Here is a 27,486-nt window from a genome sequence, read left to right on the forward strand (position 1 = left end):
GAAAAAAAATGAAAGAAATGCGTTAATTTTGAAGAGAAAGCTTCAAAATTTAATTTCCTTTGTCTCGCCTTTCTGCAAAATCTGACACCGATGAGTTATTGTGTTTACAGCTTTGATGACCTTGAGAACTTTTTATTAAATTTTCTTTAGTAGCTGTATTTTATGTTTATCAAGTGGTAATCTCTTTAATCCGATTAACAGTAGACTGTCTCACAGCTAAACAGGTTTAATAACTCTTTTATTGGCTTTTTTACATATGCATTTCGGATCAGTGTTATCACTCAAACCTCAGGAGGGATCAGGAGTGATAACACTGATCCGAAATGCATATGTAAAAAAGCCAATAAAGGAGTTATTAAACCTGTTTAGCTGTGAGACAGTCTACCGTTAATCGGATTAAAGAGACTACAACTTGATAGACCTTGAGAACAGCTGGTGTCATCTTTCCCGGGACATTGTCATAGAAGTCTCAGGAGGAGAAGAGTCTAAAGTAGGGTGAATACTAGTTGGCAGGATATTTCTAGTTGGAATACTAGTTGGCAGGACATATAATAAAAAATCGCACAAAAGAAGACCGCACACATGAAAACAGGTTTGAGTGTATTGTGATTCTGACTGACATTTATCAGTTTATAACTGTATTGGATTGTGTTCAACCAAAGTTGCCAGATTAGGCAATTTCATTATGATGACTGTGGTTTAAAATTGAATTTTACAACTCATCTAGTTTATATCTTAAAATATACAATCTAATTTATTGAAAATTTATGATTAACAGATTTTGAAATAAATAATTTTTTAAAAATATATCTTATTAAATTATTAAAATACATTCAAACTCAGGCATAACAGCACCGGTTATAACAATAACCTGGCTATAATGACAAAATACTGATGGTCCGGCTACAACCCTATAACATTACATTTTACCCTGATATAATGATATTGAAACTTGGTTATAACAACTGAATTTTCCACATTTTTCAATGTTTAGATTGATGTTTTAGCCCTATTTTTAAGAAAAGAACTTAACAGTACATTGTATTTTATCAGTCTTTTAGTATTAGTTTAGTTTCAGTAGAAAAAGATTTTGGTGAAGAAATGCATAGGCATGGTCCTGCTAAATGGTAAACACATTGCTGCAAAACATCTTGGGTCCATTGGAATGTTTCTATTGGCTGATAACTTGGTGAAGGATTCAGCCAAGGAAGTTACAGATTATCTTCCTTTAATAGTTAGTCATTTCTGCAAATGTTTATTACAGTATACAGTAGGAAGAACAGTGTTTCATAAAATGGAGTGTTAAAAATGAAAGTGCATAAAAATCTCTTTGTTGAAGACAAAGTTTCCAACATAAAACAAATTGAAGGAGGTGCAAAAAAAGATTATGGTTTATAAGAACTTTATCCTGAGCAACTCAACTGTATGCACAATCTGGAAAGACCATGAGAAAATACGAAAAGCATTTGACAAATCAAGAAAAATTGCTACAAAAGTAAGAAAACCTATACACGAAGATTTGGATCATGTAATCTTAAAGTGATTCACAAAGCAATGGAGCCTAAACATCCAATTAATGGCCCAATCTTAAAAGTTAAAATCAAAAAATTTACTTGCAGCAATGATTGAATTAATCAATTTAAGCATTGTCATAACATTACATTCGGTAAAGTTTGCAGTGAATCAGCTCAACTAAACTTGCAGACAACAACTGACTGGTTACAAAATGACTGATTTAAGCTTTATGAAGGATTTAATGCTTCAGACATTTTTGATGGCAACAAGACTGGATTGTTTTATAGACTTGCACTTGATAAGACTAAAATTTAAGAGAGAAAAAATGTTCTGGTGGAAAACTGTCAAAGGAACAAGATTTAGCCATAAAAAGGAATCAAGTTACACCAGAAACAATTAGAAACTGCTTGTCATGCAAAATTCTCAGACATAGCTGCAAGCTCAAATTCTGAGAAACTTGAATGGTACAATGAGATTAACATTAAAATTATCCCAAATGCAAAGGAGATTCAGCAGTATGTTCAAGCAGTTAATGATGTTATAACCAGTGCAATAAATTCTGATGGTGAGATCATAGTGAAAGTGCAAGAGGAAGCTAGTCATTATGATGATAAAGAAAATGGCAATGATGAGTGTAAAGAGATTGTAAATTTGAAACCTGTTCCTACGCTAAACAAAGTGATTGTCACTTCAAAAATATTGGCTCGATTCTTTGAATCTTTTTCCCAAACAGAAGATATGACATTTGTTACTCTGTCCCATTTCCAGATGATTTAAACATGTATTGGAAAATGCCAGACTCAAAGTGAAACCATTGACTTTTTTAAGCATTAAAAGCAATGGATATGTAATGTATAATGTATAGTGTAATAAAGGATCAATGCATTAATGGAGTGGTTTCCAAACTTTCTGCACCTTCGCCCCCTCTTTTTCAGAAAAAAATTGTTGCGCCCCTTCAATTTTTGTAACAATTTAATTTCATAAATACTGTCCTTATAATTTATTTAATGGCCTACAAAACATTATACCTTATTAAATAAAGTATATTGTTTGCCAGAGCTCAACTCTTGTCGAGATATTTCGGCAAGAGTGTGGATAGATTTCTAGCATTCATACTTGAGTCATTTGAACAAGAGTTGTGAATTAGGCATAACTGTTTTGCTGATTCATTTGTTCAACATCAATTTGACTTTTTTTGTTTGTCTGTATTAAAAAATGATAACATGGTAAAACTGCATGCCCCCTTGCGATAGTCTTGTACTCCACAGATTGGAGAAAACATACTGTGTTTTTACATTTACCTCAGATACAGTGGAACCCAGCTATAATGACATAAATAACACAAAAACAGTTCCTTGAATGTCATTATAACCAAGTTCAACTGTATATTAAAATTAAAATTTTCTTAACCAAATTATATTTAATTTAAATTAAAATTTAGGAAAATTTCTGCAGTGCCAACATTTATTAATAATTTTAACAATTAGGTATTTATACTAATTTTTAATTAACATTTTCTAATTAAATGAGAGGGAAGAATGAATTACATTTAATAGTTTAATACAAATTATTTTCATATTAATTAGAAATGTGATAATTTATGTAACATTTAGAATACATAGCATAATCTTAATAAACTCCTGTACCTGTAAGACTTTTCCAATTATGTACCTTTCACAATGAGTGCATTTAACTCCAAAATTCTTTTGATAGTCTTTTTCACAATAAGGAAGACCATCTCTGTAAATGAAAAATTCTAGATTATTATTAAATTTAAAAAATATTATAAATATTTGAACTTTATACATTATTTTTAGATGATTACATATTATATAAATTTTCAAAGCACTAAAATACAGTAAGACCCCACTTATCGCTGCCTCACTTAATGCTGATTTGATATAACGCAGCTGCTCGAAGCCTCAAAAAAAGCTCAAAATTTACACTGATTTAAATTATCATGGCATTTCACTGATTCGTATATAATATGATTATTTAAGAACATGAACCAATCAGCAAAAGGTGGCAAAAAGGTATACTTTCTTTAAATCTATGTTTGTTTGGTACAATTTTGGAGAAAATATAACATCATGGATGCCATAGGCAATATCAGCTTCACTTGACAAGAATTAACTGATAAATGCATGAACGAAGTGTGGAAGAAGTTATGGCTGAAGGTATCCAAGAATTCTCAACGAGAAAAGCCTGTATCATTAGGTTGACCAAAGTCAACCTAATTGATACAGCAGGACTAGGAGATGTAGTAGACGAGCAGGGTATTGAGGAGTTACTGCAGGTTTCTGGTGAGTCTTACCAACGACGACCTTCAAGAACTGGCAGAACAAGGAATTCATGTACAACTGGAAAATAGAGATTCTGAAGACGAAGAACCCAAAAAATTTCTCTACAGATTTACTTAGTAAAAGTTTGGTAACAATAACCAAAACCATTGATCAAATTGTAGCGAATGATCCAGAATTTGAAAGGAGTGCAAAAGCAAAATGAGGCATTTTGGATGAGATCTTCTGCTTAAGGAAAGAAAAAGTAACAAATGAAACTTCACGACTTTATTGCAAAAAAAACAAGAATTTTAGAAAAGTCAAAACCTTCATCACAAAAAATGAACTTTACATTTCTGTATGCATATGTTTCTGTGTTATTTAACATATATTATTATACAAATTAATACAAAAATAACTTAAAATTAAAGTAAAATTTGTTTATTTTTGGTCGCGTATTTCCCTATCCCTATTTACTCTATGTTAAAATGACCTCATTTAATGCTGTTTCGTTTAGTGCTTTGTCGTCTAGGATCACATACCTGCATTAAGCGGGGTCTTACTGTATTTATATAATAAACAAAAACTTTTCTTTATAAAATTATAAAAGAATGGTTTATTAGATGTTATTATATTTTCAATATTTTATTTAAAACTAAAATTTAGAATATTTTTTTTTTTTTTTATTAGTTAATCTTTAATTATTTTACTAAGAGTTTTTCTATTTTCTCTACCTTCTTTTCTCTTAACTTTTAATAGCTTTTAATCATTAAATAAAATAACAAAAGAAAAATCAATTTAATATCTATTTCCTATAAAGTGTAAAGAAGGGAATCATATAGAATATTCTCTCAATAAAATTATATTAAAAATTTTTCATTTCTATTGTAATTACTTCATTATCATCCCAGTTTTTTTAAATAAGATAACAATTAGATGTTCTTGCTGCAAATATTCATATATTGTACTTATTAATTGAATTATATGAAACTATCAAAATATGACTATACAGATTTTGATATAACTCCAATTTACAAGCATACTTTTTCTTGTAAATTCTCATAAATCTCATAAATCAAGGCAAATTTTTTCATTATTTCTTATAGTCAAGATTTGAACCTCATTCAGACATAACTCAGGTATCCTATCTGTGTTCCATAATTAATACTAAAGTGCTACAAAATATCTACCTACTTATCAACCAATAATTCTAAATGAAATAAAATAAATGAAAGTGGTGATTAGTTTATTTACTGATATAAAAGAAACTAATCTGTATGAAGTTTCTCTGCATGGCCTTGAGTGCTCATGCAGAGAAGTCTGTAATGGTTTCACCAGTCATTTTTTGTGCTATCTGCCACATCTCCTTTGAATATTTTAACTGGACAAAAATGTTTTACACTAAATTTGAAATGTTCTACAACTTTATAATTTACACTATGCTCTTGTCTTTCATAGGATGTAAGATAGAATTTGTTCCCATGCAAGTGGTTGGTGGTGCATGCCACCCAAATCAATGAATAGTCACAACCGATTCATTTTATAGAAAGGAAAAATTATCAGAAATTATCAGTTTAAAGATACAAGTTTAAGTGCAAGAGTCCAATAATATCAATTAAAATATGGATTGAAATACAAAAAATATAAGAGAACTAAAAGCAAGGCATATGGATGTGTGTCCTTGGTAGTTTCCAAAAAACTTGCAGTAGCAGATGAATATATGTGGCATGTAAAGAATTTTTCATAATTTTTAAAGATTTTCTTAGTATATTTAGCCAAAGCAAAAACAGTGCTCATAATTACAATTTTAAAATTGACAGAAAACCTGCAATTTATTTGCAGGAAATCACAATAAACAGAAAACAAGTAAAATATAATAAAATAAAAAAATTTTTAAAATTAATTTAATGGTAATCAGCAATAGAAAGATATATAGTGTAGAAACAAAGTTCATTAAATTGCAGAACCATGAAGAAATAAATAGCATTACCCCTAACAAACAAAAACAACATAAATGAAATAAAAAAAATGGAGATGGAAATCTACAAGCCAGCTAATCATAACATGAGAGAATTGTAATCTTATTACATTAGTGATTAAAATATTTTGTCTTCTAAATTAGGAAGAAAAATAAAAAACAACTCATATCAAATTCTCATGTAATAAGCTCTCATCAAGTGAGATCACACTGTATCAAAATTTAACTATAGTAAATAAGAATTCATTAAAACTACAATATAATGATTAATTAAATATGCAAAATAATAGCATAGTAATATTTATATGTATTAAATAGGTTTGACTTTTTAAAACCCAATTAATTTCAAAATGTCAATATTTATTGAAGCCTCAAAAAAATTTATTCTCCTTTATGGTACATCATTATATTCTATAAATATAATATTACAAAATTAATGATTTATGATAATACTGTACAAATTGAATATAATTATATAACTGAATAAAGAAATGAAATATTATTTAGCAGAATATTACTCGATAAACAACAGTTTGATTTAGAAGAAATACTATTGTGGAATTTGAATTTGGATAAATTATTCCTTCTATTAGAAGTTCTCTCTGGACAGCATTAGATCATGAAGACAGTTTCTATAATCTATATTTCTATAGATTTTAAAATATGCATTTTGGATTTATTATTATATATTGTGTAAGGGAGCAGTTCACTTAATTGAGCACTCCTATTCCTGATTCTCTCCCCTATGTTTTATGTGTAATGGAACTCCTGTTAACAGAGCACAGGATAGTAGCACAGTCTGTTTAAATGAGTGCCATGTTGACAGCTTTTTAGAGCAGCAGTTCATATAAGAAAACACTATTCTAAGAAAGATTCATGAGTCTATCTTCAATCATAACTGTACATCACTGCTCAGGAACATGGTGATAGGGCTCTCCATATTATAGTATTTGTTGAGATTTGTTGAAATATGAAATGTGATTAGATAAATGGAAGAAGATGGAGTTAAACAAAATAAAGATGAAACAGAAATTGTTTACAAATCAACAAAAACCTGTTTTCATAAAAATGTACTGTTTCATTTAAGCATAATGAAAAAATATTTAAAAGAAAATTTTACTGCCTATAATGTATTTTATGAAATCAAGAAAATAATTGAAAAGAAAGCTACAAATAACATCCAACAGAAAATTACGAACTTCTTTAAATAAATTTCTTTAGATTGTTTATTGTATGAATACTTCATTTCCATATTTGTATATATGAATTAATATATATTTCCACATACAAATAAGAAAATGAAATACATATATCATACAATAGCATATGTAGTTCATTTCCATATTTGTAAATTATTGTAGGAAAGTTTGATAGAAAGTAACTTTATTCCTACAGTGCTATGCTTATTTGTTTTTAAACTGAACATCTTATCAAAAAATATTCAGAAATTTTGGAACAAAGACAGTCACATTTTTTGAGCTAGGCCTCCCTCCCACTGTATTCCTGAGAAAAAGTGAAAGTAATCTAACCAGTAAATATACTGTATTTACTGATTATTCAATAAAATAATAAAATTGATGATATCAGAATGGAGACCAATATGTGAAATAAAATTATGTGATAATGAATTTTAACGTTTCCAAGTGTGTTGTATAAGCTATATAGAACTCCTAAGACATGATATGAATAAAATACCATGAACAATCTCTGAGTAATCTTGTTACTTCAGATAAGGGAGCAGTCCAGCTAAGAGAACATGATGCAGTAATTTTGAGTGCGCTTTCTTAAGCAGACTCAACTGTATTTATGGTTAATAAAATACATTCTGTATCTTACATCTTTATAAATTCTCAAAATTACATAGCTGATTATCATTTAATATTAAAACAATTTTCTTTCAAACAATTAAGATATTTATTTCTAAATTCTTTATTTTGACCATCATTTCTATTTGAAATTATAACTAATAATTATTTTCATGTTAATTATATTTTTCTAATTAATAATTCTATAATCTAAATATCTTTGTTGTTCTTATCTCAAAATTTCTAATCTTTCTCTATAGGGGGTCTGTTCTCTAGAAAGTATGAAGTCATTAGATTAAAAACAGCATAAAAACAACGTTATTCTGTCATTTATAATCATTCCATCATATGTCACTTACAATCATTATCATATCATCCTATAATTATTTTTTTCGATTTTTGTAAGTTCTGTAATTTTTCTTTTATTACATAATAACTATAATTATGTAATATGCTGCAATCCTAAATTTTCATAATTAAAAAAACATATTGGAGAAATAAAAATAATCTAGTTTCATCTCTAATATATGGTAGGTTAATTAGGTTGTGTGTATGTGTGTGTGAATTTATTAAAACAGAAATACAAATTTATCAATTTCTAAAATGACATACAGTAAACCCGACAACTTGACTAATAGGGAGAGGGTAAAATTTCTCCAAGTTTACAATAGTCTGAATTAGCAGAGTGGTTTTTAAGATTTGAGAAGATAGTTATACAATACAGTAATTTATTACAATCAGATCTAAAGAGAAGACTTACTGAGCTTTAGTAGGCTGTACTAATGAATTTATTACAGAAAATGAGCCCAAAAACATTTCATGACAATACAGTACACAGCAAAGAAAAGCCTTTACTAACTTACTGACTACAGTAATATAATGCATGGTATCATGAAGACTTTTGGACATCGAAGATACTTGAAAATACATAAAGTTATAAATGCCATTTTTCTCTAAATAAGTTTTATTGAAGAATTGAATTCTAAACGCAATGTTTTCTGCTGTAAAAAACTATTGTGCCAATATTGGCACTGTAAGTGGCAATATTTTAAAGTTGAATTTATGTGAAGCTGTAATGTTTAAAGTGCCAAAGTGTAAGTCACATGACTTTTGGTGCTTAAAACATTACAGCTAATATTTGCATTATTTTGATAGTGGGTATTCCAGTGAATTTGTAACCTAATGAATTTTTTACCATTTTATTGTAAAATTGAAATTAATTCATTCACTAGAAAAAGTGTTTTTTTACCTCTCCTGAAAAGTTTGTTTTTTGGCATTTACAACATTATGGCATTGCATGCTTCAGTTGTTAATTATAATTTTTGTATTGTCAATAAATTTTAAATTACTATGCAATTTTTCAAAAACATTTGTGAAATCTGACTTAACAAATCCAGCAGAAAGTTTACTATAAGTAATAATGAATCAAATTATAGGCTTGAAATATAAACAAATTATGAAAACTCTTTCTGATCTAATGATGTCCTGAGAGATTTCTTCATAAAATGAATAACTTTTTCAATTTCAATTATTTTAATCATACAGATAATATCATTTTTTTTCTATTCAATTCTATTTTAATAGAAATTCAAGGAATATATCTGTTTAAAATTTATTAAATAAGAATTTATAGTTTTTGAAAAAATTATTGAATTTATAATTTATTATTATGTACAGTACATACTTATCCATATATTCTCCATGTAATACAACTGCACAAGTAGTACATTTAAAACACCAAATATGCCATTGTTTTTCCAAAGCTACGAGTGCTTGTCCCTCCTTTAATTCTTCTCCACAACCAGCACATTCTGAAATACAAATTATTTTCTCATTCAATATAAGAAAACAACATTTGGACTGGAAACAGCTTTCACATCTAATTTATTAACTAAGTTTATAGAGGACTTTACTTGAATCATATTGTATAGATTCCCATATGTAATATAGAGGAAAAAATCATTTTCTATATAACAATTGCTTAATTTTTAATATACCAAACGACTGCCAGATTAAGGCAGTCATTTGGTATATTACAGTAGTACATTGGACTACTTAAATGCTATTATTTTTAATTAAATCTAAATAATTTGGAATTAAATTCTAAATAATCTTTATTTATTAAATTAAAACTATATTTTTAATAAAGTTATATTAAAAATATCAGCATGAAAGTTATTGTAAAGTAGAGTTATTCCCATAGTACATGAAAAGAAAATTTTTAACATTTCATAATATAAACATCAAACTTTTTGTCAATAGTTTCCTTGAAAATAGTGGACTCCCATGTAATAATATTGATCCCATGTAATCATATTATGATGCTCATGTTATTTTATCTTTGCATAATGTTACTCTCTATAAGAAAATGTTAGTTCATTAAATATAAAAAGTTCACATAATGTGATTGTGTATGTGATAAGCAAAGTACACATGGAACAATGAATGAGAAAAGTGTAAATTTTTCTTATTCAATATTATCAAGTTAGGAATTTTCATCATAAATTTAGATTTTTTTTTTTTTTTTGAACTAGGATAAACATTCACTTACTAAGCAGAGTTAATTTTCTGTTTCAATTTTCCCACTAAAACTGAGGATTAGTAAAAAGGTAGGAATTTACACACCTACACTAAGGTAAATGTAATATTTTTAATTTTTTAAATTATTTTATTATAGTCTTATTTATTCTTTTATATAATTGTTATTTGAGTTGATCTTATTACATTCTCTAGTGTAAATTTATTAAAAAAATAAAATTATTGTGTTATTTCGAAAAATTATACCAATAGATAATTTTTTTGCAAAAATTAGCCAATTTACATATAAACTATATCTTACATAGTGTTATTTTTTCATAACTCAATTTTGAAATGATTGATAATTTTACTTAAGGATACACAAAATACATTTAATTTAATATAAATTTTAATATAAATTAATTTAATTAATTTATATTAAAATTTAACTATTTCCTAATTCTAGTTGTTTTGTAATTAAACAAATTTGAACAATTAAAACAATGCATATTAATTAAACATGTAATTCTTTAAAATTACACAATGAGTGATATCACAAACTGTGTTATTGATTCTTTAGAACCTCTATCCCTCTAAGAACTGTTGCTTGCAAAAGTCTGTTTACAAAATGGTAAAATTCAGCAATCACAATGTGTTTCTTATAACTTTTGCTGATCTTGTGTGTCTTTTATTAGCAAAGAATTAATTATATACAGTAGTTATGATGTTCTTATATGTATGATAATTAGAGTTGCCATCTATGAAAACTGGCTTTTCTGGCCAATGTGATGACTGGGTGAAAAGTAAGGTAAATGAAAAAATGCACTTCTTTTTTCATGCTTCTCACAATCAGCACACCTTGCAAGTGTATTAATTCCATTGTATTTAACAGTAAAATGATGTTTGGCAAATAATGCAATGAGCTGAACAAATCATCATCACTATGAGTTAACCAATTTTTAAATTCATTCACTTAAAACCTGGTTTTCTTAAATGTACAATTGCATAAACATTTTTTTTTTTTTTTTTGAGGTGAAAAAGAATGTCTAGACTGGCTCTTCTTGAAAAATCTATTTTTAAAATTCCAAATGGCAGCACAAACAAGTATTTTTAGTTATAATCACATAAATTGCATTTGAAAATTTAATGTACTGTACTTCAGTACATCTATGATTCATAACAAAAACTTTAATAATGATAATGAGAGTGTCATTTTATCATTTTAAGTTAACTTACTGAATATTAACAGTAATTTTATATAATATTTTGTCAATTAAAATATAATTTTGTTTATATTTTAAACAATTTTGCTGATATGTAAATATTTTTACTGACCACTACCCCTGATTTAATATTAGCTCCCAGTTTGGAGAACTTCTAGCTGAAACAATAGTGACATAAATATTTCATTGTGCATGATAACTGTCACACAAAAAATCCAATACATTCAATCCAAGTGTTGTCAAAAAAAGTGCCTACTTTCCATGAAACAGTGTATAATTTAGTGTATAATTTATAACTTAGAAGTATATAGAAAAATATCATTTTTATCCATTTTTAATATTCTTTATAACTCTGCAATTGAACTATTTGTTATATCTCAACTACAACATTTATTTTGTTTTCTAACAAAGATATAATCTGAGTTTACAATCTCAATTTTCTATGATTAAAAAAAGTCATATTTTGATATCCTCTGAAAATATTTAATATGTTTCTAATTATATATTTTATATGAATAAAATAAATATTTAATTATAATTTTTGTTGTTAAATAAGCTTGATTGTGATTTCAATGAGACATATATTAGTATATTTTTGCTTCTAATACAATAAATTTAGTAACCAATTTAATATAATTTTCATTGATAACAATTCAATTCAGTTGATATCAGAACTCAATAATAATACAATCACTAGAATTAATATCCAGTATGTAAAATAAAACATTACATAATACAGTTTTCTTAATAAAACTCAACAGAAAAATTATAATAAATTCCAGAAAATTCTAAATTCTCTAATTTCATAATATATAATATTTCTGTCTTTTCATCTAAATTGTTGTTTATAGAATTACATCAAATTTAGAATGTAAGTACTAAGCACCTTATGTGATTGATAACTTTCTCTGTAATCTAAAAATATTTGTGGTCATTTATGACTAAAATAAATGCCATATACCATATTTTCATACCACAAAACTTCTTTGTTTGACATTTTGGTTAATGTGAGCCTAGGTATACAAAATGGCGGTGCTTCCGGTAACCTCAATGGCAAGTGTTTTTAGAAAAGAAATGTAGATGGCGCTGATAGTAATGATGCCTTCGTATGCAAATATCCATCAAAAAGTTCCGTTCAGGAAACATGAGGAATAATGTGAATTTCGAATTCTGGTTACGATGTAGACGGATTATGCACGTTAATTTTTTTAAAAGTGTCTATGTTTTTTTAAAGTTTGTACAATTTACTTAAAGTCTAAAGTTATCGAGGAGGAGAGTTTATCAATGGTAATTAACATGTTAAACGTGTCCTTAATGTGTTTAATGTGTGTTAAATGTCATAAAAGTGTATTAAAGGTGTGTTAACATTGTGTAAGTGAGGTAAAAATTTTGTAAAGGGTTTATATGTGGTTCAATTGTGCGTTTATAGTGCGTAAATGTGTTAAATGTGTTTAAAAGTGTGTAAATGTGTATTAAACGAGTGTCATAACCAAGGATATGTAATAGTGATTTCCGACCCGAAAGTCAACGTGAACGACACATGGAAGGCTAGGTGGCCGTGGATCGCAGGTGCCACCCTCTATAGAGATGCTGCCTATCGTAGATGAAAAGGCGAGAGATGTGAATCGTAAGACTGCAGTTCTTAAGAAGAGTAAAATTTATGCACAATACAGGCAAATTTTGTTCGAACCACTGATGTATAGAATCTCGTAATTCACTTCGTCCATGCATCAATTGAATTTATGGGGAGTATGACGACTTTTTTATTTTTCGTTTCCGGTCCAAGAGTAGGAAAAGTAACCAAAAGCAGGGGAAAAAGTAAGTAACAAATTTATGTTTTAAAAATGTTTTAGTTTTAAAAGTTTAAATATAGGCGCGTTTAGGTTATTATCGATGGTCGCCATCTTGTTTGCACATTTGTGTGTGCAAACAAGATGACGACCGGAAGCGCCGCCATTTTGTATACCTAGGCTCACATTAACCGACATTTTAATTTCCATCAGTTGTTCAAAAATATTTTTCACACAAAGATTATCCTCTCAAAATTAGACAGTAATTAAATAATTAGAAAGTTAATAAATTTGAGAATAATATGAAAATTTTTTGCCATGGATTATATAATCATATTGATTAATAATATAGGACAGAATCTCTTCCTCAAAACCTAGACTCCAACCAAATGCCGAATTCTATTGGGCTAGATATGGCCAAATACTAAATAAATTATGTAACCAATTTGACACTAAAAGGAAGTGTTAGGTGCCATCTCTTATTAAATTTAATAATTATAATGTTTAATTAATTAATTTAAATAATTTAGAACCACTGGAAGAAAAAAATCAACCTAGAGCAGGACTCAAACTCACAATTCCTGCTTACCATACAGATGCATTGCCAGTTATATTATAATTATTAAATTTAATAAGAGATGGTGCCTAATGCTTCTCTCTAGTGTCAAATTGGTTACATAATTTATTTAGTATTTAGCCATATGTAGCCCGATAGAATTTGGCATTTGGTTGGTGTCTGCTAGCTTATAGTATATCGGGTCTAGCAATGTTATTTGTATATTCCTCAAAATCTTTAATATAACTGAACAACAGTGAACTTTATTTTATAATTTGGATGCAAAACATATAGCCTATGAACTATAAGAAACCACTACCTGATTTTGATAAAAAGAAAACTTTAATGCTAATATGCCTTTCCAATAATTATAAATAAATTATCATAATTTTAATTTAAACTCATGTAATGTATTTGAGTTTAATATAGCTTTTTTATTGACAGATTTGTACACAAATATTTGTTTAATGTACTGTACTTTATGAGTACATTTTAGCTATAATATTGCAGTTTGTTTGAAAACAGTTTAATGTGGCACAAGGCAACATTCAGTTGTGCACTCCTAATCTACAGTACATAAATTTATTGTACAATATATAAAATAACTTATTATTACACTTATAAACAAAATATAATAAAAATTAAAATATTAACAAATAGAAATATAAAATGAATTTACTTAAAAGTAAAATTTCATAAATTTTGTCAATTCTTACTTTGCCCATCTTCAGTTATTAATTCTTCAGGTGACTGGGAACGAACAGGTATTTGAATGCACTTTGAACACAAGCATTCTTTACCAGTGAATGTTACTTTTTCACCAGTTGGAAATATTTGTCTAAAATTTTATAAAACAAAGATCAAAATCATTTTATGTTAATGACAATTCTTTAAAAAGCTATAAATTTAGTTGAAACTATATTTAAATACAATTCTGTTTTGTTATATGTTTTAATATTTTACAAAGATTGTTTTTGTAATATGTAATGAATGCACAGTATTTGTAAAAGTTCTTTAAATTTTTATCAGGTTAACAAACATTATTTCAGCAACTGCCAGTGATTTCAGTGAATAAACAGTTTATAAACACTACAGAAAAAAATCCAGCAACAAGTTCCATAACTTTTCTGGAAAAACATTTAAAATTGCATGTGATGCAATCTGTTACGAGATTTTATTTTAAAAAACTTTTTATATTATTAATTATTATAAAATGACAAAAAGCTTAATTTTGAGAAAAGAGATGAGCTTTATAAAAAATTGCAAATGTAAATAATGAGTAAAATCTTCATTAAGTCTAATCTACTCGAGATACCTCTATCTTCCGAAACTCTTTACCTTTAACCACCAAAATTTAATAGCATCAATCCCCAAATACACAAATCTTGCAAACTTTCAGAAATTTTTGACAAAAGTCACAGGAGTTGTCAAATTTCAAAGTGGATGAACAAAATTGTGACCCCCATACACAAACTAAATCTAAAAATCATGGGTGGTCATTTTTTGATCAATTGCAATACTTTCCCTCTTATATATAACAGCCAGTAGAGTAACAAATTGACAAAAGCAAAAGTAATAGAATTAATAGATGATTGATATTACAAGTATTAGAATATACTGTATCTTATCTAGCAGATAAAAATAACAATATTAATATTACAGATTGCTTATTTTTAACAGTCTACATTAAATTTTTTTTTTTTTGCAGTTTCTGATTTAAATATTATCAAGTAAAATTGATACTTTATTAAATTGAGCCTAACAAAATAGTAAAAGATTAATATGTATGTGTCAATGCAAGAAAATGGAATGTAATTTCATCAACAAACAAATTCAATGATTTTCATTAAAATAATTCTGCAAAATAAAAACAATGCAAAATTAGTATAGTTTTCAATTCAAATATCACAGGTAAAACAGGATACAGAAAATAAATATTACAAGATATCAAGAATTTTTAAGACTAAAAGATAATAGAAATATTTGTTAACAAAGAATGCTAACTACAATATCCAAAAGATATTATTTTTTATTTTGTAAACTATTTTCATAAAGATAAAATAATTCAATAACTAGTATATCCATATTAATAAAAGTTGACAATATTGTACAGGTGTTTTAAAATTATATTATTTTTCATTTAAATAATATATAATATGACTTATCAAACATAGTTTGTAAATAGTAAAATTTTTATGATGTTTATGCATATTTTTCAGAAAAAATATTAGAAAAATTCTTTTAATTTATCTAATATTTTTAAATAGTGATGCAACAATCATAGTTTTTTAAATTAATCAGTTCTAATAACTATTCACTACTAATTATTTCTTTTTCTCTTTTTATGATTTGACTTCAAATGTTTTGATTCAGTGAATTTTTAATACAGAATAATTCAGATAATTTCTCTGGATCATACTTTCAAAAAGTATTGAAAATAAAATTAAACAGTGAATGCAAGAAATCAAGAAGAATTCTTTTGGCTTATCTTTTGGACTTATCTTTTGGACATTTCTGTTTAAAATTTTTGAACTTATATCCAAAAACTTTGATGTTTTTGGATATAAGTTCAAAAATTTTAAACAGAAATGTATTTATATATTCATTTAAAACTACGTTTTAAATAACAATTATTTTAAGTGAAAACATTTAATAACAAAATTAAAGCAGAAAAATAAATGAGGGTCAATTGAATTTTTCTTTAGTAACTAAATTATTCCTCAAAACTGTATTATTGTATGATTGTTTTAGCCTTGAAATTAGGGTAATTCAAACATTTTGTTTTAGCAGACCATTCTACTGTACTCAAGAAAACAGGGATTAAAGTTTAAGGATGTCCACCCCATTAAATGGATGCATTTACATGGAAACATGTACTAGTTTGCATATCAGGGGATGCATACAGTGATACCAGGTTTGGTTACTTTGCACCAAATTTAGCTGTATTTTTTTTACTCTTTTGGAGCCAAAAAAATATTTCAAACAATTTTCAACAGGAAAAAAAAAAATTACAGATTTCTTTTAGCTTTTTGTTTAACTACTCTGATATACTGCTGCACACTTAAATGACAATACTGTATTCTCATTTTGTTGGATTTGAAAATCATTTAAAATATTAATTTTTTTTTTAAATTAATTTAACTGTATTTAGTAAATTAATTCAAAATAATATAATTTAGAAATTTCAAATGCCTATTAATCCTTAGCTCTGAAAATTATATAAATTTGACTTTGAACCTGAAAATCATTAATATGGATTTGTGTTCTCTTCAGGGCTGCGGAGTTGGTAAAAAAACACTCAACTCCGACTCCTGATAATTTTAGTAGGCTGACTTAGACTCCAGTAAAATTAAATACTTAGTCATTTTATGGGGGAGCAGAGGTGCTCACAGGGGGTTACCCAACTCTGAACTGTGAAAGGAGCCCCGGATATTTACCCAAATACTTTTATAGTTAGTATTTTTAATATTTAACTTACATTAATATTTATTTGTATAAAAAAGTAATTTTTAACAAATATTTAATAAGAGGAGAAAGGTGGGCAATAAAATTCTACATCTACATATTTTTATTCTTCAGCAGGGATGGGCAACCTTTTTCTATATAAGGGTCGCACTTCAAAACTTTTGAACTGATGCGGGCTGCACACGAGAAAAAAGGGGGAAAATGTCAGTAAATCACAATTTTTTATTCATATATAATTATAAATTAGCATAGGTATACTTAGTATAGCTTCTGGCACTGATCTAATCATAATATATCGGAAATATTTGGTTAAATATTAGTCACTGCTAGTTTTAAATTAGTTTTGATGTCTCTGTTAGCTGGTTTCTTGTTTTAATTTTTACTAAATTCATTGCTAAAAAACTATTCACAAACATAAGATGCAGAAAAAAAGTGTTTAAATTTTTGTTGAATACTTCCTTAAGCTGGGAAATTGATATATTTACTCATATATTATGCCACGTGGCCACAAAAAATATTACTGTGGGCCGCATCCCTGTTCTACAGCGTTTGTACTTTAATTTCATTCTTCCAGAAAAGTTAGTTTAACTAAAAAGTGTGCGATCTAGCTACTTCAGCTCTTTATTCAGAAAATAATAATACAATCGAGTCCGCATAAGTTGACACCCAGATAACTCGACACCATCAGTTAAGTAGTCACTTTTCTGTGGTTCTGTGGTCCATAGGCATTAATGTTAAAAAACTCTGGTTTACTCGACACCATTTAACTCGTCACCACTGGATAAGTCGACGTACTTTTGCTGTCCCACACTCCGATAAGTCGTCACCCCCTCCTGAAAAAATGAATTCACTCCACACGTATGGTGCAAACTCATTTTTTTCAGGAGGGGAGTCGATTTATATATATACATATTAATAAAAATGCCTTAACATTTTATGTATTTTTATGTATAAAATAATAACAGATAAGCAAAAAGAAAATATACATCAATGTCACACCAGAATCCAATTTTGCATTTTCTCACACTTTAAGAATCCTTAGACGTTACTCGCCGACAATTGACAATTGCGAAGATGATGTTTTCAAGGTGTTCGTGATCGTTGAAAAAGAAAGTCGAGACAGTTAAGTGCTCAAAACAAACAACACTAAATGAATTTTTCAGTTTTTCATCTACAGAGTAATTGTAAATGGAGGACACAATGTATTGTAAGCCTATACTACTGTATAGCACACTACTGTATTTTATTAACTGTGCTTTTGTGGTTTTTTTCCAACTTCGCTTTAGTCATCACATCAGATAACTTAACACATTTCCGCTTCCCTTTGGGGTGTTGACTTATGCAGAGTCGACTGTATATACTCTGATCAATTAGTCTGGCTCATTCAGAAAAATAGAGTACTTATTTAGAGCAGAGGTAATAAAGGAATGATTCAAAAATATTCAAATTCAATTGGGTCAAAATAATTTAACTACTAAACACAAATACTACAAAGAAAACTACATATTTAATAAATTAAATTGCTGCATTTTGTATTTAAAATAAATGAATTATAACAAAATACAAAAAGATTTTAAAAAATTAATAAATATAAAATAAATTTTCTTTCATTTAAATAAAAAAACTAAATTAAATTTAAAATGCTGGAGTTGGAGTCGGAGTCGACACATTTTTTCCGACTCCAACTCCTTTGGCCAGAATTTCCTCTTGACTCGACTCCACAGCCCTGGTTCCCTTAGCAATTCGTATTAATGCAAGTTGACTATTTCTGCTAAGATTCAAATGGAACACAAATAATATATTCTCTTATTCATTAAAAAACTCCGGTTTACTCGACACTGTTTAACTCATCACCACTGGATAAGTTGACATACTTTTGCTGTCCCCCACACTCCAATAAGTCGTCACCCCCTCCTGAAAAAATGAATTCACTCCACACGTGTGGTGAACGCATTTTTTTTTTTCAGGAGGGGGACTCGATTTTTTTATTAATATATAATTAATATATTTAATAATATAATAATATATCAATATTATTATTAATATATATATATATTTTTATTAATATGTATATATATATACATATTAATAAAAATGCCTTAACATTCATAAAATTCAAGTGAAACACTTGAATTTTAGCAGAAAACAGAATATTTATGATTTTGTATTAAAATAGTTACAGAGAACAATAAATTTGATAGAGGGTTGGCATTCTAGGTTAAAAAAAAAAAAAAAAAACACTTATGCATTATATAAATATTTAGAATATTCTGGATCATCTCAAAAAGGATTAACATCAAAATTAAATCCTGATAATCTGGAGAATGGAGGACAAAATTAAGTAGCAAACAGATACATAGTATATATTAAAGTAGACACAAGTGGAAAATTGAAATATTACAAAGTAATAATAATATTCAGGGATATTTTCTAATCATTAGCTACAAAATTAAATTGTACAATAAAGATGGAGAAAAAAATTGATTATTATTATTATGTTGGGTTAAGTTAGATATACTCGGTTAACACTGGTGGCTAAGTACTATGCCGGACCAAAGTCAAGGCATAGTAACCAAAACAGAAATTAAAGAAGTGTATCAGTGTGTGTGTCTGTATTCAGGAATTTTCTCACAATATGACATGTTTATTATTATTATTATTATTATTATTATTAATGAATGTTATATTAAAAGCATCACAAATATTCCTTAAATTTTAATTTATATATGAAATACTTTTGGCAATGAACATACAATGTGTCATCTTTTGTTACCTTGTTGTAAATAACCTTTATATAAAATTTCATTTAATTCATACAAATAATTTTTGAAATATTTCAAAATTTAAATTTGTTCCACAACTTTTGATGAATTTTTGAATTCCTTATCACAATAAATAGAAAATGGCAAAATTTTATCAAAATCAATCAATCAAATTTTGAAACTGAATGAAATATGGTAAGCCACATAGAAAAGGCTTCATTAACACTCCACTTCAAAAATCTTGTAAAACAAAATTTCATATATTTCTAGTATAAATCTTCCATTCTTGTTTGTCAACTTTCTTTAAAAAGTTGATTATTATAGCTTTATTCAATATAACATTAGAAAATAAGAATTTATTATTTTCATTGAGAAACATATTACTTTTTTTTAACTTCTACAAAGATATAATTTCTTTCAGATAAAATGTTAGTTTTTCTCATTCAGTGAATGTTACAAATCTTCCAAAACATTTTTTATTGAAAAAAAATGAGATAAATTTTATATCTAAATAATTATCAAGTAATTATTTCTTAGTAATTAATAAAACTTTTTACCAAATATCATTCAAGATCATTAAAGATCATATGTGAGTTAATTAAACAAATGATTATAGGTTTTGAACTAAATTTATATGCAGGCATGACCATATCTGTTAGGAGTTTCAAGAATTAAATGAATTCAAATTTATTAAATTAACATATCTGAAAAAAATTTGTTCAGTGTGAGCAGCGCTGGATTAAGCCTCTAGCGGGCTCTAGACAAAATTTAAATTGGGGCCCCATTTAAATAAGTTGCTTCTAAACAAATCTTATATAATGTGACATAAGCATAGCTAGCATGGGTGACACCCAGTGCGAATATCGTGGTGTCACCCTTTTTAACTGTTTTATAAAACACTATTGAATTGTAATAACTTCGCACTCGAGCAACTTGAACGCTACATCGAATATGCGATGTCGCTACGTATAAGTTTAAATTTAGAAAATGAATCATAACCATACATCAGTATTACTATGAGAGGCGGCCCTAGGAATATTTCTAGATGGTGCGAGAGATCTCGTGGCGGAGATTACTTCTGACGCACGGATGGCTGTTGACCTTTTTTTTTTTTTTAGGTAATGGCTACGTTGTAACTCTTTCCTCATGTGCAAATGCATTTTGTCATGTCATCTGAATTCTAGATAATATCAGATATGTCAAGATTTTATAATAATGAAGTTATTTTAAATTTATCAATTAGTAAAAATTGAAAAAATTCAGTCATTAAAATTCTGACATGGCAAACTTTTCAACATTTAACATCCTCTTTCAATTTGAAATTAATAATTTCAAACTGAGTTTCTAACATATGACAATATATCTGTCTACAATTCAAATTTTTTAATCATTTAATTGAACTCAGAATATGACTGTCAGTTTACTTAATATTATGAGAAATTAATTGTCTAGGTTAAATATTCTTTATGCTTGAAATTAATTATTATTATTTTTTTTGCATTCATCTTAGCAAATCAATTCTATTAATTTTTTAAAAGAGTTATTATTAAAATTGAAATTGATTAGTAATATCAAAAATGTAATATTTAATACAGTAAAAAATATTTTATATCTGAAGATATTAATTTATCCAAATATGTCTGATGAATACATATTTACATTTTATTAAAAAAAAAGCATATATAGTAATATGAAATTTCAATTCATGATAAATGCAAATGCAATTAATATATGAAAGTTTATATTAATAACCAAATCCTTTATAATACACTCACCTACAACTAGCACAAGAAAAACATTTCTGATGGTAAGTATTTCCTAAAGCTGTAACAACATCTCCTTCAACATAATCATTACAACCAGCACATCTTATGCCAAATAATTTTTGATAATCTGCCGTACAAAAATATTTACTCTCTCTCATAAAAAATCCACCTTCTGCTAGAGATGATGTACATTCTAAATAAGAACAAAATACATAAAGAATTAATATTAAATTTAGTAATTAGTAGAAGAAATCTTGGTATTAATTTACAATGTATTAACATTAATATCATGTACTCTTAATTCTTTTTTGAAGTTTTGTGTGTAATTTTATTGACAATATCTTAGTCAATACATAATGTAATCAGGACTATTAGGATTCAGCAGAATTCATGATTTGAATTTGTAAGACATAATATTTCGTTTTGGAACATACCACACTAAGTAAAAAAGGTTGTTTTTTCTTAGACCATAGTTCTATGGCAGTATTTGAATGCAAAGGTATTACAGAAAATTTTTTAATGAAAAAGATTCAATAAAATGGAATTTGGAGCATTCCTTTTCAGATCTATGTTATGTATTTAACACATGATATATCAAAAGTGAGCACTGTGAAGATTATGAAAGGGTTTCCTTGTCCAACAAAGGCAAACACCCAGAAAAAATAACACATGCAAAGTACAAGATAAAAAAAAAAGACAAAATATATAAAGGAACAACACCGGAGTGAAAATAAATTAGAATCAACAACTGTAGTGCCTTTGACCGGTGTGCTTCTTCTTTCTTTCTCTGTAAATCGCAAACGTTTTCGAACCTCGTTGGGTTCTTCCTCAGGCGTAACGGAATTCTGTTCTACAAAATTTAAATATCTCGTCGAAGTTGACCGTTGATTTAGAAAAAATTGCATTCTGGAACGCTGTTGCGTGCAGCCGATGTCGTCATATTAGACTTGCGTGATGTGAGTATAGCGCTACTTCAGGGATCTGTTGAGAAAGGCTTCCCAAGCCGATGATAAGTTGACCTCCTCCTTAAAATTGATGCAGTGTGTGTTACTGCGGGTGTTGAGTAAGATGTATATAGCTTCAAGCCATTTGAGGTGATCTTGTCGAAACGTGGAGTGAATGATTGCGGCACGGGTGAAAAGAGGCTCTATTTCTGGGTTGGATGAATAGACTGCTAGGGCAGTGTTTTGTCTATTGGTGTAATATGTCCGCTTTGTGCTCCTTAATCCTCGTTTGTTTGTTGTGTTTGGTGGATCAGATGTAGATGGCTTCACTGTTATCTCTGTGGTCGGCGATGGGTATAGAGTATATTCCTGGAAGTCTGTTTCTATCCGGAGCATCTTTTCTGTTCCTAAGCCACTCGAAAATCGTTGGGCATCTCCTGAAAGCTAAGCGGATATCCTTTTTCTTCGCTATTTGGTAGTATATGGCCTTCAGTGCCGGATCGTAGGTGATCGGTATATATTTAGGTGGGGAACCATTGGAAGGAGGGGTGTGGGTGGGAAGAAGCCGTAGGGCCTCAAAGTTGTTTTCGCATGCAATGTTGTGAAATCCGTGTTGTTTAGCTATATTCTTGATGTGCCGCATTTCCGAGTTGAAGGCAGCTTGCGAGGAGGAATGGGTGAGTGCCCTTTTGAGTAATGCCTTGAAGGCTGCCATCTTGTACTGCGGAGGATCACAGGAGAATGCAGGTATATATAGAGGTTCGGTAGATGGTTTGTGATGATGGAAGATCCTTCTATGGTGATGTAAATGTCCAAGAAGTGTGCTTCGGTATGGTGGGCTTGGTCCAGTTCTACTGTTAATCCATATGGGTTGTCGTTGAAGGTGTCAACTAAGGCTCGGATATTTGGGATGTCATTCCATAATATAAGGATATCATCAATATACCTTTGGTAAAGGAGGATATGTGAGCGTTGAGAAGAAATGACTTGTGATTCCAGTTTTCTGACCACAAGCTCGCAGAGGTCCCCTGCGACTGGGTTTCCCATAGGTACACCCTGTTGTTGTTGGTACGTAATGCCGTTGAATTTAAAGAACGAGTTAAAGCAGATCAGGTGTGCCATTTCTAGGATGTTTTTTGCCTTCGCGAAAACTCATAAACCAGGAAAAGAACTCAAACCGGTGGTGGACAAGGCCAGAGCACCCACGTTCCTATTAGAAAAAGCCACTCACAAGTTACTTATTCCTCACCTTCAAGGGTATCCGCACACCATTACCAACCCAGCAGATCTTGTCAATATACTCAAACGGTTATCAACACCTCCGAAATTTATAACTGTATTAGACTTTAAATCTTTATATCCTTCTATCAAACTCCCACCGGTATTTTGTGCAATAAGGGATACACTCATGAGCATCACTCAAGACAGCACGTTACAATCTAACATCCTAGAAATGGCACACTTGATCTGCTTTAACTCGTTCTTTAAATTCAACGGCATTATGTACCAACAACAACAGGGTGTACCTATGGGAAACCCAGTTGCAGGGGACCTCTGCGAGCTTGTGGTCAGAAAACTGGAATCACAAGTCATTTCTTCTCAACGCTCACATATCCTCCTTTACCAAAGGTATATTGATGATATCCTTATATTATGGAATGACATCCCAAATATCCGAGCCTTAGTTGACACCTTCAACGACAACCCATATGGATTAACAGTAGAACTGGACCAAGCCCACCATACCGAAGCACACTTCTTGGACATTTACATCACCATAGAAGGATCTTCCATCATCACAAACCATCTACCGAACCTCTATATATACCCGCATTCTCCTGTGATCCTCCGCAGTACAAGATGGCAGCCTTCAAGGCATTACTCAAAAGGGCACTCACCCATTCCTCCTCGCAAGCTGCCTTCAACTCGGAAATGCGGCACATCAAGAATATAGCTAAACAACACGGATTTCACAACATTGCATGCGAAAACAACTTTGAGGCCCTACGGCTTCTTCCCACCCACACCCCTCCTTCCAATGGTTCCCCACCTAAATATATACCGATCACCTACGATCCGGCACTGAAGGCCATATACTACCAAATAGCGAAGAAAAAGGATATCCGCTTAGCTTTCAGGAGATGCCCAACGATTTTCGAGTGGCTTAGGAACAGAAAAGATGCTCCGGATAGAAACAGACTTCCGGGAATAAGCCATCTACATCAGATCCACCAAACGCAACATACAAACGAGGATTAAGGAGCACAAAGCGGACATATTACACCAATAGACAAAACACTGCCCTAGCAGTCTATTCATCCAACCCAGAAATAGAGCCTCTTTTCACCCGTGCCGCAATCATTCACTCCACGTTTCGACAAGATCACCTCAAATGGCTTGAAGCTATATACATCTTACTCAACACCCGCAGTAACACACACTGCATCAATTTTAAGGAGGAGGTCAACTTATCATCGGCTTGGGAAGCCTTTCTCAACAGATCCCTGAAGTAGCGCTATACTCACATCGCGCAAGTCTAATATGACGACATCGGCTGCACGCAACAGCGTTCCAGAATGCAATTTTTTCTAAATCAACGGTCAACTTCGACGGGATATTTAAATTTTGTAGAACAGAATTCCGTTACGCCTGAGGAAGAACCCAACGAGGTTCGAAAACGTTTGCGATTTACAGAGAAAGAAAGAAGAAGCACACCGGTCAAAGGCACTACAGTTCTTGATTCTAATTTAAAAAAAAAAGGAATTTAATTCATGTGATAATAAAGTACAGAAACAAAGGGATTCCAGCTCAAGGGGTTTTGATCTCAGTCACCTATAATCCAGTGATTGATAGAACAATTAAAAATTATCATGACAAGAACAAAAAGAACCTGACAATAATAATTACACAAATTTTCCTTAACATTAAATCTTATACTAATTTATAACTAAAAGAAAATAGAAAGTAGTGGGCATGAAGTAATGAAAATGGCGAATAGGATAGGAAAGAATACACGGGTAGTGAAGATGTTGTTTAGTTACCACAAGGGCCACATGGAAGCTTCTTCATGAGAAAAAAGAACATAGAATTCTTACTTCTGTTTTCTTTTACCTTGATTCTTGAGGATTTTTGTATATATGATCCTTGTAGCTGGCTGCTCATTCAGACTAGCCAAGTGAAATGCCAACTTCAATGCTTTATCTTCAGCCAAGGAAGTTAAAAGTTTCCTCTCTCAAGTTTTGTTCTTCTCTTTTCTCATGAGTACTGGACACTGTCACCTATCTCCTTTTGTCATATCCCTCGTCAAGAACCAGCTAAAAAGTGCTCTTTCTTTGCTTTGTGTGCCCTCAGATAATCTTGTATATGTTATGTTGGTAAATTCTAGAAAGTGGCCCTCACCTCCAAGAAAGAAGGATTAAGAAGATTAGACTTAAAGGTGGAAAGAACAAAGTACAGGGGAAAATGTCAGAAGGACAAAAGCAGACTATATAGCATACAGCCACAGCAGCAAGGCATCTGTACTATTCACCACTTGGTGGACTCACTGATATAAAACAAATTATTATTATAACATTTCTCTTATTCTGAACAGGATTTACAACAAATCAGTTCTACATATTATCTTTGAAACATGATTATATATGATTTTTGAACACAGTTTACAGTATGAGAATCTTTGAAATGTGATGGTTTGCATACTACTAGATCTGATCAGGTTGTTAAGTTCAAGGCTACACTGTTGTCTATCTGTTGATTTTCCAAGTGGCTATTTTCTGTGTCCCTTATCACTCTTTCTTCACTAGTACTACACTTATGTTTTCTTTTGGTTCACTAGCTTTTTTGTCTTCTGTTATGATCTGGACACTCATTTGAATTCTGTATGTTTTTAAATCTATTATCATCAAACTTATTAGAAATCTTCGATTACAAACAAAATATTTATTATCTTTGTCTACATGCACAATACATGGTCTTGGGTGGTTTCTATCTATTGTTATGACTTTACCAGACTCCCAGATCCTTCCATCAATTTAAACTGTCACTAGATTGTTTGGATTTAGTGTTGATAAGTCTAGCATTCCTATCAAAACAGTGTTTCTGTATTTGCTCTCTATCAGTATTGATTTTGCATAAAGTTATCTAAGTTTTAAGAGATTGTTCCTCATTGGGACTTGTCCTTGCAATCTCCAACCATAAAAAAAGTTGAGTTGGAGAAGGGATACTTTAATATAAGGGTATATTTCTATATTCCAGCAAGGTCAGATAAATATCTTTAGAATCATAGACTGCTTTCCTCAGTAATTTCTTGATAGTTTGCACGTCCTTCAATAAATCCATTAAATTGAGGGTTTCATTGAGAGCTTATTTTATGTGTTACTTCCCAGTCTTCTAGAAACTGTTGGAAGTATGTTTGTTTACAAACTATGCACCATTTCCTGAGTATAAAATTTCTGGCTTACAATGTTGGCAACATCGATTTCATAGCTTCAACTATTCTAGAATGTGTGGTGTTCCGATTCATACAGTAAACTTCTGAAAATTTTAAAATGTGTCCTACATTGTTTACACTACTGCTGTATTCCTTGAAATGCACTTTTCAGTCTTCAATGATGTCTGCAACATTTGTTTTCTGGCTGTTGGTTCTTTGTTTCTGGATTACTTTTTTGATGATCATGTAATTCCCTAAGATGCTCTTTTGGTGATTTTTCTTTTAACATGTTGTCTTAGAGATTCTTCCATTGGTTAAATAAAAGCTTAATATGACTCTGTTTGTTCTGCAGTTCTGCATATGTCGATTGCTTTTGATAGCAACAGTTCCATTTCCTGTAATAAGCATTCTTTACTTTCTGATTACAAATAACATCTCACAATTCCATCTCTCAAAA

General features: G+C 29.5%; 1 protein-coding gene across 4 annotated transcripts in view; it reads right to left on the reverse strand.

The window, feature by feature from the left end:
- LOC136988717 (actin-binding LIM protein 2-like) overlaps window positions 1–27,486 on the reverse strand; it is an 81,812-nt gene that overhangs the window by 23,457 nt on the left and 30,869 nt on the right. For all 4 annotated transcript variants that reach the window (XM_067286669.1, XM_067286670.1, XM_067286668.1 and 1 more), the window contains exons 3-6: window positions 21,666–21,849; window positions 14,380–14,501; window positions 9,262–9,388; window positions 3,162–3,255 (exon numbers count right to left, since the gene is read on the reverse strand). In XM_067286669.1, the coding sequence (XP_067142770.1) occupies window positions 3,162–3,255; window positions 9,262–9,388; window positions 14,380–14,501; window positions 21,666–21,849 (527 nt within the window). The remainder of the gene's footprint in view (window positions 1–3,161; window positions 3,256–9,261; window positions 9,389–14,379; window positions 14,502–21,665; window positions 21,850–27,486) is intronic.

Source organism: Centruroides vittatus, unplaced genomic scaffold (genome assembly GCF_030686945.1).
Source record: "Centruroides vittatus isolate TY-2023 unplaced genomic scaffold, ASM3068694v2 scaffold_386, whole genome shotgun sequence".
Lineage (NCBI taxonomy): Eukaryota > Metazoa > Arthropoda > Arachnida > Scorpiones > Buthidae > Centruroides > Centruroides vittatus.